Below are 14345 nucleotides of genomic sequence, written 5' to 3'. Positions count from 1 at the left end.
TATTGCTGATACTAAATGAATTTCCCTATTCGTTTTGATGTTGACACTTGCAGTTCAGCTCTGTCTTCCCTGGCAGCTCTTGTCTTCCCCCTGCCTTTTTTTGCAGGGCTATAAAGCTCTTCCTACGCTTTGGAGAAAGGCATTTTTCAGTATGTGTAGTGCTGTTCTACAGTTTACTCACCTGGTATCCCACATCTTAAATTTCTGAAGGCTGGTTCAAGAGAAACGCAGAGCTTCCATGTCGCCCGAGTTACAAAGCAGATGTTTTCTCTAGAACACAAATACTGTGCATTCTGTATTGTTAACACAAACACATACACAAAGTGTTATGTTCAAATCTTGTTCCAGGGCTTTTTTTATCCTTAGTCTCTAAGGCATGGTGGAATTAAGTTCTGTGGCGCATACATAAAACAAGAAAGCAGATCTGGCCCCTTTTCTACTTAGCAGTACAGAAGATGACTGAGATGATAAGCAGCATACCTGTTAAGTTTTTTAAAAATACTGACTGTGGTTGTCTGTAGGTAGGGGTTGTTTCTGGTTTTAAACCCTCCCCCTGTGTCTGTCTTAATGCTTACCAATAGTGGACACTGGCTCAGTAGAGGACTGATTTGCGTGTGTAAAACCAATTTTTCATTACTCTCTTGCACAGATTAAAAAGGATGTGAGAATTTACGAGCCCAGGATAAGTGCTCTGTTCAATTACTGCCACCCATGTTGGTGCAGCAGCGAGGTTCTAGTGGCTATTGCCCTACTGGTAGAACATTGTGTTGGAGGACTGGGACTTACCTTGGGATAGTACTGTGGATAATCTCTCTCCCTCCTTCTAGTGACTCTTTCAGACAAAGCCAAAACTGCTTTACAACTACATCATTTGTAATGTCATATCAAGTGACTTACATATGTTCAGCCTTGTAAACAGATAGCAAGATGCTTATGAAATTTTTTTGCATTTTTGTATTCCTCCTGTGTTTTTGTTAGTTGTGTTTTTGGAAAATAATGTAAGAGCCCTAAAAGACAGGTAAGATAGGCATGCGTGCATGAGGAGGCTTGCAAGTGATACTTGAGCAAATGGAAACAAGTTGTAGTGGCCCATGACTGAAGGAGGTAAATTGTAGCACATCCTATGAACTTGGTGATTTATGTATCTGTTTCTGCAAGTGTGGATTTGGGAATCCTGTATCCTCCCCTAGCCTGTAACTTAACGGGTCTGCTTTTAGACTGAAGCTTTGTAAGGAAAGGAGCCAATTCATGAGACTTTGTAAAACGGCGAGGCCACACGGCCCATGCATTAACCTGACCCATGCACTGTGGTAAATTGGTTGTCTGATAAAAATTCTTGTTGTGACTAGCTTGGGGGGTGGTGGTTTGCTCTGACAACTGAGGAGGTGGGGTGCAGTTCCTGTCTTTTTTTCAGTGTAAGGCAGACTTCTGAAGGCAGAACTTTTCAGATAGATGCTGACATACTTTGATGCTGAATATGTTTGGCCCATGGATTATAGAAATTTCCTCTTGAAGGATTATTGCCTTTATCTGGTACTAGCAAGGCTATTGTACTTGAGATATTTTTCTGTTTAAAGACAATTGTACAGCTGAGTTCATAAAGTAGAAGTCAAACAAGGGCTTAGAGAGAGCTTAGCAAAGATGAGTTATACTTCTGAATGCTCTGGCCTTGCCCACGATGTTTCTTTGGCTGATCTTGCTTGCGTTAGTGGGAGGGCAGGCGCTGCTGGGCAATAGAGGTGATTATTCATGGGAGTGCCAGCAGAAGCAGTGCTGAAACAGCCGTGGTGACAATACCATGAGAAGGTGGTTAATACCCTTTGTGGGTTTAAATATGCAGAAGGATGAGCATTTAGAAAATGTCTGCCCATGAAGGACTGCAACATGGACAGTTTCCTTTGGTGCTTTTACAGGCACCTTGAGAGAACCTGCAAGTAATGATTTTATATTTTGGAAATCAAGGGCTGTCTTTCTCACAAATGTGAACGTAGCAAGCTGTGGCGCTGGGAAGGAGAGCTAAACGTTTTGTATCAATGGGAAAAGTGTCACAATACCTTTTTTAATGGTGAATACTATTTTACGTTGTAGTGCCTTATTTTTGCCTAGAGTGTTTGCAGGGAGGGATGCTGCTTTCTGTGAATGTAAAATCGTGAGTCTCTACTGCTTAAAACAAAGGAGTATATCTATTAGTACAGAGGCATTAGAAAGCTCAGAGAATTATAGGATTCGATGGAATGGTGGTGTACTTGCTCAGGTGGACTTTAATGTGAGTGGTGGTATTTTGTTTGTGGTAGTTTTGTTTTTAAGTGTAAGTTTTTACTTCGAGTTACGTGGTGCAAACTGTCACTCACAACTAAACTGTTGTCACGTGAACAGTTCTTGTAATTAGGCTCTAGCTGAACTACTAAAATTACCTGCTGACCATTCTCTCATGCTTTTTTTTTTTTTTTTTAAACTGTTCGCTGAGCTTGAAAGTGCATCAAGTCCCCTTATGTGGTACTGGGTATTAAAGATGTGTATTTATATCCTGTTTATTACAATTTGGTTGTTTTTTACATTAATCTGAAATGGATAAAGACTTTGCAACAGTTTTAAATTAACTGATCTGTCTGTAGTTTTACCTGTTCTCTTGAATTGTTGCATCTTGCGGCCCTTTCCTAGTGGTTTTTAATACCATGTTCCCAATTATCCAATGCCTTTAGCTCCCTCTGAGTTTAGAACTAAAAAGAATTCTGCATTAGGTGGACTATACAGCATAGTATCTGAAAATGAGTAGGTTGGATTAAAACTGGTTTATGAAAGGATTTTTTTCAATACTTTTGGGTTTTATCCACAAAAAATTGGGATTTAATCTGTCAAAGACATACTTAACTGGGTTACTGTTTGTTTGCTTATTTATATAAATGATTATGTGCAGCTCAGGGCACAGTGCAAAAAGTACATCTCAAGTGCCTGTGTTGCAATCTGCTGACAGTGTATGTCTCAAACTCTTGCGACAGAGGCAGGTAAGATGTTGATGTGATGTTCTCTTTGAAACTTGTGGCTGTAGTTACGACCATGACTGTCTTCCTTTTAGAGGACAGGAATTCCTGCAGTGAGTTCATGCTGTGGAGAGGCTCTCATTTTAAATAGCAAATCTTTGCTGAATCTCTACTTAGACGTGAGAATTTCTTGGATAGGAAAGATCAGGGAGATGCTCTTGCATTGGAATTCTTGGACTACAGCTACGCTGGGGATTAAGAATCATAGCTAGCTGAGCATTATGAACATGTGTGCTATTTAAGAGTGGCTGTGCAGTCAAACTGTAGGGGTTATATACTGATACAACCTTCACGGTGCAGGAAGTGAGACAGCAATAAAGGGCTGATAAGCAGTTTAAGGTTCAAGCTGTACTCGTATACTCATAACCAACTCCTAGACTTTAAAATACTAGGATGTGCTATGATACCAAACATTTTAATTTTTCTTTTTTTCATTTCGAATGGGGGGGGGGGATATAGTTTAACTTGCATTTTGCTGCAAAAAGCTAATAGGCTTATAAAATAAGAATGGATGTTGTTTTATATTTGCCATATGTCATGATATCACAGGTTCTTTTGGATAATAGTGCTAAGCATGTGGTATACCGAGATTTTAAATGGAGTTCTAACTTGTCCTCTCCCATTCCACCCCACTTCCTTCAGGCCAGGAAAGAGAACAATTAGCATCTGTAGTATGGTTTTTATATGTGATACAGAATTCATTTAGATTGGAAAATACCTGTGATTAAGTGTGGTTTGTCTGTGAGAACTTGGAAAATTGTATCCTTAACATCTGTTCAATTTGTGTAGAATCCCATGCAAGTCAAATTTTCTTCCCCAAATATATCTTCATGAAAGCTCAATCCGGAAAAAACAATTTCCTTGCTGCATCTGTCTTTTGCACACCCTCTTCTGTGCATCTCTGTCTCCTGCAGCTCTCCCCAGTTAGTATTTGGACATCCCTTTCTCCATTCCTGGATATCCTTCCATTAGCCTCACTTAGCCAGCATGTTACAGCCCTACTAAGGAGAAACTTGATCTCAATTGATAATCCATAATTTCAAGTGATAAATTGCAGCATACTGTGTTTGTTTTCATTGTTTAGAGATCACTGTTACAGTTTATAGCATGCAGCAAATAGGTACATGCTTCCTAAATGGCAATATGTACACCTCTAGTGCAAGCAAGGTATTTCTAAAACAGTATCCAAAGGAAATAATTTGTCTGGTTGCCCCTCTCTTAAAGGACAGCAGTTTTTGTAGCTAATTACTGTCTTTGTCTATATCTGTGGGAGAGTTTGCTGCTCTGGCACAAGGCAGGCAGTGTGGCTGGAGGTGCACCCCTTCTCTGCTGCAGTTGCCAGCAGAGTCTAGCAAAGCTGACCAGAAATATTTTTTTTTCTTTCTTTCTTTCCCTTTGATGCCCAAGAATGTTTTTATTGGAGACCAGAATTCATCATACAGGTTGACCAAAAGAAAGCTGGGCTGAAAATGGAAATTGAACCAAATGGATGTTATTTGGTTTAATCAGATACAGGCAGTCCTTGATGATTCAAGAGAGAGGCAAGGAAGGTGAAACTCTTTAACAGGTGGATCTGTTGCACCTTCCGTGCTGCTAGTAGTTGCATGCAGTATTTAAGTCTGGTGTACCTTGTAAGTTTTCCTATAATGAAGACTTGTTCTGGATTGTCTACTGCAGCTAGGACTGGGGATTCACAATCCTTCAAACCTAAGGCTGAGAACAGTTTTTGTGGGGAAGCCCCATTGGGAGATGGGTGGAGGGAGAAGAAAAGGGGGGGGAAACTTGGCACATTGAAGTTTGGATAATGCTCATGGTCTGGGACTATGTAAATGAAACCTTCTCTTGTTGTTTTCCTTGTTGCAGATGACTTGTTTAAGGTTCACAAACTTAAGCCAAATCTGAAGTGGCGGCAGGCTTTTGACAACTACTTAAAAACAATGCCTCCTTACTACTTACTGGTATGTTCCTTTTCTCATTTCATCTCCCTGGGTATAATGGCTGATGTGACCAGAGTCCTGTGCATCATACCTCTTCCTAGTAAATTCTGTTTACATAATTATGATGACATTTTAGGTAGTAAACATTTTGCTTTGCAGAGGTATGTAGATGAGGTCAAACATTTTTAAGAAATAAATTTGCTAGTAATACTGAGTACTAGTAACTATACTAAGATATTAAATGTATTTTCTGTTCATTAAATATTAAATAAGCTTTGATCTAATGTACTTTAGAGAACTGAGAATCCAAATTTGGCATTATTTTTGTAACTTGATAAGGCAAATGCAGATTTTTTTGTTTATTAATGTGGGTTAAGTGCTAGAACTTGGGAAGCTGATACTAAGAGAACTGCCTGGGCCAAATAAAGGGTGGGGGGAGGCACCGTGTCACCTCTTACATGTAGCTTGGACAATGCACCTCAATATGGACTTGCATCATCCCGGCTATTCTGGTACTGAGCCTTTGAGTGGAAATTGCCAGTGGCACCACACCGTGTGGTGTCTTGGTAATGTGGCGTAACGTCCATTGCGAGCTAGTTAGACTACCAAACTCATGTCACACGTTATCTGAATAGACTTGAATTTTAGTGGCCAAAAGTGGAAAAGCTAGAGCACTAATCCATGTGCCTTAGCTTCCTGTAATTGATCTTATAAATTTTTTTTAAATACTTATTCTCTTACTATTGTGTATTTTGTTTTCCTTATAGCCATTAAAGAAAGCCCTAAGGATGATGGGAGCTCCAAATCTGATATCAGATAATTTAGATTGTGGACTTAGTTACAGTGTTATCTCTTACCTTAAAAAACTCAGCCAACAGGTAGTATTGATAAAACCTTTGCAATTAGAAGTGCGTTGATTATTTAGTTTGTGGTAATCTCATTATAAAGCAGTTAATCCCTGTGGGAGTTCATGTGGGTGTACAGCATGTATTATAGCTGAAGACTGGTGAGCATTTCCACCACAAATATGGAAGAATCCAGAGTGATTCTGTAGCCAGTGATTGTGCCTTCTGTAAGTGGTGGAGGGGAGTGTGAAGGAGACCTCTTCAGCTTCATTTTAAGTATCTGCTAGATCTTTAAACTCCAAAGATTATCGCTAATTGGATTTATGACTGCTCTTGCCATTGTTCTTCACAGCTGAAGTCAGAGGCTTGCTCTTAATCTCATGTTTATTTCCACGTGTGCCTTGGCAATGTGTAGAAATGTGTTCCAAAAAAGTGTATGTTCTTGTCTGTGGGGATTAAAGTCCTAGTTCAAGCTTTATATCTGAGCTTCCTGTTTCCTTCAGGTCCAATCCGTTCTATATGTTGTGTGACCTGGTGGGAAATAGTCATATGTATCTTTTTGTCAACAATGCCATTTCAGGTGTAACTGTCTGAAAGCTGTGCCTCCTTAGCACGAATGGTTCTTATGACAGTAGTTAAGTACCTAGAGGTCAGCAGGGAAGTGGTGCAGCCTTTAAAATTACAAAGAGAAAATCCTCCACCTTAAAGAATGCACAAAATACATTCCAAAAGTCTCTGAATTGACTGAGCATCTATTAGACATAAAACTTCCTGTGGTATTTTGGTAACTGGATGATATGCAAATTCATATTATATATCTGCAAGATGGAGTTGGAATGGCTTGAGATGGCTGTTGTCACTTTCACAGACATTCTCAGCACATGAAATTGTTTAAATGTGTTGGATGCATTATAACCTCCTGTATAGGGACAAGCAATTCCAGAGTTCTGCTGTGCTCCAGCTGTCCTTAAAGTCACAGTTTCCCACAGATAATGAAGCAAACCCTGCAGAGAATGAGATCCGGGGGAAATGGGTTGCAATCACTGTGGGTTTTGGGATTTTGGTTGGTTGGGGTTTTTTGGAGGTATTGCAAGTGGGTCTTACTTTCAATACAGCTAAAGCTTAATACAGTAAAATTATCTGTAGCTATAATAAGAAATCTGTGCTAATTGGAGAAGTAATATGTTTTTAGAAACTTACTGATAAAGCAAACTTCTATGATTTCTTTCCCTTGTTGCAAACGTATGGTGCAAACCTTAGTTTGTGGGTTGTTTCAAAAATGAAATCTGGAATTATGTTACTGTATCTGAATAATAATGTTTTAAATGCAACTTTACAGTAACCTAAGGCATCCCACCTTCCATTATTTTTTTCTTTCACTTTAAAGATGATTCTTCCGGGACACAAAAGAAAGTCACAAGACTTGCAGCAAAATCAGGGATATTCACAGACCTCCTACTGGCATATAAATTTAGATACACTGGCTAAATTTTATTGTTGTTGTTGTTCTGTATGCTAGCACATTAGGATTTCTTTCTGCTTGAGATCTAATCTATGTAATCCAGTATATCCCTGGGTAGGTAGTTCTCCCATTTGAGTAGTTGGGAACTAAATGTATAGTTTTATTCTGTTAATGTACTATGTGTTTTATACTGGAAATCTGCAATGCCTGCTGATTCTTTAACTCATGGTGTGATTCCATTTTAGACAAAAATGGAGTCGGAACGGATAATAGGTTCAGTGGGTAAGAAAGTTCCACAAGAAATTGGAATAAAAGTGAAAAACCACTCCAGTGGCCTCTCCTTGGTACACAGTAGGGATTTTAAACAACTGCTGCAAGGGATCACTGGGGAATCTCCACTGAGACTGGCGGAAATGAATGTTAAAGAATTTGCTGGCTTCCACATAGGACTTTTAAACAAGGTAAACGGCATAGTGATCTTGCGTGGTTAAGCAGTTGATCTCATCTGTTTTAAAAAGGGTAACTTTTATGGACTTAGTGTGGAAGAAGGAAGTAAGCACTTTCACTGAATCATGAAGAGTGCTGCATAGGCATAAATAGTGAGAAGAGAAAATGCAATTCTTTGCACTTGATCTTGGGACACTGGAAATCCCATGGTAGTAGACAAAGATTCTTGTGTTTTAAGTGACAATCTGCAAGAGACAGCCAGTGTTCATCCAGGAATTAACGTGCTTAGTCTTAATGGAGCTGATGATGAATAAGGTCTTGTTGAAAAGACAGTTGTTGAGTCTGCTGTATCCAGTTATGAAGCTCTAAAGTTACTTCAGAATAATTTTTTTTAATAGCTAACATTATTACAGTTCATAGAGAAATTTTTCTGTGCGTGAGAACTGATGGGTTAACCGAAAGTTACTTGTTTTGTTATAAAACTAGGACTTAAAGCCACAGGCATTCAGAAATGCATATGATATTCCTCGTCGCAGTCTTTTAGATCAGCTGACTAGAATGAGAACCAATCTTCTGAAAACACACAGACTTATCTTGGGGCAGGATGAAGGTAAGTATTCACTGTTCTTCATTAACAATTTGGAGATGGTACAGCTAGCTTTTTTTTTTTATTCTCTGAAGTAGTATTTTCTGTCCTGGGTGTGGGAGCAGAAGTGGACATCACATCATTTGTTGAGTCAGTCAGTGTCCTTTTCTTGACTCTAAAGGGGAAATAAAGAAATTTTTGCCTTATGTCATGCAAGATGTCATACTTGCTTTGAATTTTAAAAATGAGTTTCATGGGAGAGCTTTTCAGTAGACGTGGTTTTTATAGTGATGGTGGCTTAAAGCAGAGAGGGATTTATTTTGTTTTACCCTTGTTAGGTGCTGGTTTCTAGTTCTTAAATGCTAACACTTGCAATTGAAGTGTGTGAAGTTTGCATTGCCTTAGTTTTAAGGTAGAGTCCATTAAGATCTCTTGTTCTGTTCCAGACTGCCTTCATAGTGTTCCTGTTGCTCAAATGGGAAATTACCAGGAATATCTGAAAATGATGCCTTCACCCCTTCGGGAGATTGACCCAGATCAACCAAAAAGACTTCATACATTTGGCAATCCATTTAAACAGGATAAGAAGGTAGGAGAAGCCACGCTATCTGCTGTATCTTTATATTTAACATGGCTTGAAATAATTTTTGAGTAGAATTTCTCTCCTACAACTTGCACTATGCTGCTAGCTCTTCTGTCACATGCAGAAAGGAGCGCTGTCTTTCACATGGTACAAGAGAAACATGTAATGAATTGTGCTGATTTACAGAGTGGCACTGGTCTGTCTCTGGTTACGGTGTACATTAGGTATCTTTGTTTTGAGAGCTGTAAAGTGTTTTAAAAGCCACCTAATTTTAACACAGAGGGACATACTCCATCACTGAATTGATGAAATAATTTTTATTTTGTACTGTTTTTTAAAAAATAATTCTGTGTGTTTCTTTTCAGGGTATGATGATCGATGAAGCAGATGAATTTGTCACTGGGCCTCAGAATAAGATTAAGCGTCCTGGAGAGCCCAATACTCCAGCATCGCTAAAGAGAAGGCGTAGCATGTCACCACTGCTGAGGCGGCCGCAGTCGCCACCCGTCGTAACGAATCATGTTGGTGGGAAAGGACCACCGGCTGCTTCTGGATCCCCATCATATCTGAATCTCAAAGGCATCCCCACAAATAAAGGTATATTGAGTTGTAATACAGCAGCCTACGTGGTCACAAGTGGAAATATCTGTGTGGGGAAAAAACCCCAAAAAGCTCTGTGTGTTTTCTGAGTTGATTCAAAAGGGTGTCTCAGCATGTGTGTCTGTTTTAGTGTTAATTAGGGCTGAGTTTCTTTTGTTGGCCTAGATAAACAGGCTGCTGCTATAACTAAAGAAGTCTGGAATAAAAAAACTAAGTTTAATGAACTGTTTAAAAAAAAAAAAATACTGAAACCTTTTACCAAGGTGGTTTGGAGGTAGCAAGGATTTCAGATCAGGTTTTAGTTCTCATTTTTGTATTCTGTGGTAGGGAAGGAAAGTTAAAGTATGGTTACGTTTTCATTTCCCACAAATACTAATCTTCTTACCCACTTATTGGCAGCAAATGGAGTCAGAAGAAAACTCTGTTAGCTCAAATTGGGCGAAGGAAGGAAAACATTAGTTTACTTAGAAGTCATAACACTGAAATAGGAATACAGAAAATGGTGACTTCATGATAGTGATACGAGATGGTAACAGTCCAAAGGGAAGTATTCCCTTGGTCACAACAAAGATTGAATAAAAGTACTGGGGAGTTGTTCAGCATGTCAGATCACTACACAGTACTTCAAGAACGGATACAGAACTATTTCCTTTTGTTCTTTTGATACTGTAGTTATGCACTAATAAGACACATTTTTAATTTGTAGATACCAACAACAGTGTTGTCCAAGAAGGCAATGGAGAGAAGAAAGCAGAAAATTGTCAGTCACTGGAAAAGCAAATTGATGGCTTACCTGTGCAAATGGCTCCTTCAGTTCCAGCTGCTGTGGGAGAGGATGAAATATTACCCAATGACTTAGACTCTCTACCTGTTGAATTCAATTGTTTGAGTGAAGATGGGTTGGATCATAAACCTGGTACCAATGCACTTGGTCGAGGGCCTGTAAATTACAGTGTGACTGGAGATGACCAGAAACGGGCAATGGAGTCTACTTCCGAACCTGTGCCAAATTCATTTAAAATAACACCTATGATGTTGGAGGGAAACAATGCCGATATCAAAATTAAAGTGATGAAAGAGGTTCGCAAACCTGGAAGAAGTAAGTTGTTTGGGTTTTTATTAATATACGTGGTGCCAGAGGGAAGACTTTTTCTTGAAATAAGGAGCTATTTTCAATATACATACAACTTTAGATTTTGAATAATTTCTGATTGCTCGTATATGAGCAATGGAGGGACAAAAAAGGAAGAAAGTTCTTACATGCTAGACAGGTGAGTTGACGTTTTGACAGTAGTGTGTGGGAAGTTGAGTGCCAAGTGACCTTGTTTGCTCTTGAAGATGAGCTTACCCTGTGAAAGCACCTTTCAGAGGTTTTTGGTTTGTTACTGATGATCTAATGATGAGACTAGATAGACTTTGCCTTATGCTGCACTGCTCCTTGCATATGCATAGTGTCCGTCAAAACTTGCTTTGGAGGCCAGAGGCATATGTGGCTACAAGGGTGCATCTTGGAATATGCTTGAAAGGGAATCTTAACAGTTAATCACGGAGTGATTTTTTTTGTTTTATGAGATAGTGTAATTAGTGATGGAACACTGTTGCAAACTGTTAGGAACTGAAGACTGAAAGTTACTTTCTTCTTTTTTCCTGTAAGGTTTGAGTAACCCCCCAAAATTTAAAATGTTGTGAGAAAAAGTAACTTGCCTCCTTAGCTTTTGTTACATGTTTTGCCTGTACTTGTATACAGGATCAAACCCAAAACATGAGCCTGAAACTCCAACTAAATGCTGTAGGATTTGCCATAGGCATAATTTTTCCTTTTTTTCTTAAATGGCAGATGTCCCTAATGTAGTCTGTATCTGAGTAAGTTATTTCTACAAATTATACTGAATATTTTTCTAATACATTGTCAAATGGCAGTAATGGACTATTATTAACTCTTCTGTTTTTCTGATCTTGTGTTGCTTTCCCAAAACTTAATATTTCATTGGGGCAGGTTGAGGCTGTTGAGAGATGAAGCCATTTTTATGCTGCATCTGTATTTAATTTTTAAGATCTTCTAAAACTTCCTACTTTATATCTTTGTTTCCTGTTTTGCAAAGTGGACTCATCTAATTTTATACCAAAGTCATGTCTAGTAAATGGTGATGTAGAGCAAAATAGTACTATGTTCAGCATGAGTCACCTGTCTTGCTGCAGAGTTCAGGCAGGCATCAAAGAAAGAAGCTAAATAGTAGTGGGTTAAGTATGTACGTGTATTCACAGTTCTGACCGTATATCCTCTTTGTGCCTGCTGCATTAAGCTGAGCAGGCTCTTAGTCGCAGCACCATAAATATCTTCATACTGGATTCAACTATGGAAAATACTGAAACAATGCTATTTTAAAAATTTGTTTCTAGTTTAATGTATCCAGTTAATTCTTTTGCAGTGGATCTATTTACTTTGTACCCATAAGATAGGGGTATTAATTATGTGGACATTAAGCATTGATAATTAGCCCTCCCAGGAGAACTAATCTTTAACCTCTGCTTTCAGAAATGACAGCTCTAGGTTAAAACAGGGCTCGTTGGCCCTATATGCATATTAACTGCTAATGATGCCATTGTGGTCATGGCGATTAGGAGGCTTCCCTACCTAGCCTGCATTTTCTGAGGGCAGATGTTTCTAGCTGCTGGGTTTTAAGGAGAACCTAATTCTTTCGTGCCACATTTGAATACTGGATCATCAGTATCGCTTCAAATTACTGGTGTCACCTGCTTGCTATGCATAAAGCTAGTGCAGGATTTTTTCTTGCCTTACACTTTTGTGTATGGTAATACATGTAAAACTGGGTTTTGTCTCTTTTTTTGGCTGTTAAGCTTTATTGAAAATGCATTTGCAAGACTTATTTTTAATATGTGGTTGGATTTTTATCTTTTTTTAGATTACGAAAAAATTTTTTCTCTTCTTGAGGAGGTACAAGGACCTATGGAAATTCAGAAATATTTCATTGAATTTGCTATCAAGGAAGCGGCAAGGTTTGTACAGATATGAATGACTTGGAGTCATAAATTAAATGTTAATTTAGATCATGACAGTAAATCATAAACTTTTCCAGTGCTAGTATTTCTGTTTTCCTTTTGGACCTATTAAAATCATTATGGTTGTTTTAGTGGTCAAACTACAATTATATTTTTGTGGAGTAAATGGTCTTTTTTTAAATATGAATTAGGTCATTATTGAAGACCCGAAATTTTGGGCGGGTTGGGGAAGGGCAGCTGTATTAAATTTAATTTTCTATTTAATTCTAATGCCAGAAATAAAGCTAGCTCTTCTGTACTGGAAACAGAGAGCCTCTGGTAAGATGATTTGTTGTGACTGAATAGTCTTGAGCTGTTCAACTGTATTTTTGGAAGAAGAAATTGAATTGCTCTCCCTTTCTTCCTTAGGTTTAAAAAACGGGTCTTAATACAACACTTAGAGAGAATACTAGAGGAAGTAGAATTCAACAGCCTACCCAACAGAGTTAATCATGTCAACAGTAGATAATAATGTACCGGCCAGGCGACTATGGACCAGGAATGAGTTTGCTGTGCCACAGAAGAGTGGAAGAGGATGTAGCTGCTGCCCTCACCATCTTGGCAGTCAAGTGATTTTACTGTCACAGTCTGAGAAGAAGCAGTGGAGCTTTAACTTTAAGAACCTCTATCGGCAGAAGCTGGGCTATAACCTTAAGGATTTGCTATGAAAGGTGTGGCTTTTTTCCTGTGGAGGGTGCTATTTGCTCAACAGGCTGAAGAAAATAACCATTGCTGCCCCTCCTGCAGGTGATGAGAATTTACTCATTTGAACGCTGTCATTAGACATTTACGTGCTATAGGCAGCAGGTTGCACTAAAATGGGGCACTGTCAAATGCACACACTGTCTGCATCGTGGAGAGAGCCCGTGTGTTCCCAAAAAAAAAAAAAAAACCCTCCCAGAAACACCTGCACTGGTAAAATTGCATGTGGCCACCACAGAGACAAGGGTCTGTTCCCAAGAACTGCTAGCCATGCCTTTAAACTTGAGATTCAGTGTAGATTGAGCGTAAAGAAACTGCTATTGTGTTAATGAAAGCTAAAGACAGCCCTGTGACTGTTACCACCTGATGGTCACTAAACAATCTACCTCAGACTCTCTTCTGTTTTGTCTGCAGACATTATGAAAGTGCACCTGAGGCTTCCCAGGTCCCCGACTTCAGTTCTCTTTCATCCTGTGAGGAGGACGGAGATTCTTCAGGTGGCCTTGGCACACGCTGTGCTTTGGAAGCACTAAAAGGAAACGCTTTTAAAAACGTGTATTTTAATGTTCATACAAAAGAGATTATTTTGAACAGTATTGTTACCAGATCACTAATTTGATATTTTAACTGTATAATTTTTTTGGAACATATGTATATATAAAATAAACCATTTTATTAATTTTTAATACGTGCTAATCTGAGGAGTCTGTAGCGGGCAGCACTGAGTTCCTCCAATTGTCTGTTACTGACAGACTGCTAATATTTTTGTAAAACCAGCGAGTAGCATAGCTATACTGCAGCTGAACCTGATCTGCATGCCCTCAAATACAGCTTGTGGCGCTGTAGTTGCAGACTGTGTGTGTACCCTGGAGCACCTGCCCCATCACTCAGCTCGGCCTACACGGGGTGCACGTTTTTACTCAATGTTAAAGGTGCTAAGTTTCAATTTACCAAACCCTTGGTTACCTGAGCTAGTATCCTCTCCTCCATTCATCTTACTATTTTGTCTAAAGGTAATTTTATATATCACAAAACATACAAAGAAGACTGAAGCACTTGCATGTAATTATTTTTTTTCCTTT

At 38.9% G+C, this 14345-nt stretch overlaps 1 protein-coding gene across 8 annotated transcripts in view; it reads left to right on the top strand.

Annotated features, from left to right (window-relative positions):
* The window catches only part of LOC104640079 (integrator complex subunit 6-like), a 41698-nt gene extending 27749 nt beyond the window's left edge, over positions 1-13949 (top strand). For 3 of the 8 annotated variants that reach the window (XM_075763149.1, XM_075763150.1, XM_075763152.1), the window contains 9 exons: positions 4905-4999; positions 5746-5856; positions 7531-7746; positions 8219-8342; positions 8765-8907; positions 9267-9498; positions 10208-10600; positions 12426-12519; positions 12931-13949. In XM_075763149.1, the coding sequence (XP_075619264.1) occupies positions 4905-4999; positions 5746-5856; positions 7531-7746; positions 8219-8342; positions 8765-8907; positions 9267-9498; positions 10208-10600; positions 12426-12519; positions 12931-13030 (1508 nt within the window). In that variant the 3' untranslated portion in view covers positions 13031-13949. Of the gene's footprint in view, positions 1-4904; positions 5000-5745; positions 5857-7530; positions 7747-8218; positions 8343-8764; positions 8908-9266; positions 9499-10207; positions 10601-12425; positions 12520-12930 lie in introns of those variants that run through there. The other 5 variants (XM_075763154.1, XM_075763153.1, XR_012837255.1 and 2 more) reach the window with 4 other exon arrangements.
* Positions 13950-14345: the final 396 nt, after the last annotated feature.

The sequence above is a fragment of the Balearica regulorum genome, chromosome 11 (assembly GCF_011004875.1).
Source record: "Balearica regulorum gibbericeps isolate bBalReg1 chromosome 11, bBalReg1.pri, whole genome shotgun sequence".
Lineage (NCBI taxonomy): Eukaryota > Metazoa > Chordata > Aves > Gruiformes > Gruidae > Balearica > Balearica regulorum.
The sequence above is the reverse complement of the archived record's forward strand: the minus strand, read 5'-3'. Positions and strand labels throughout refer to the sequence as shown.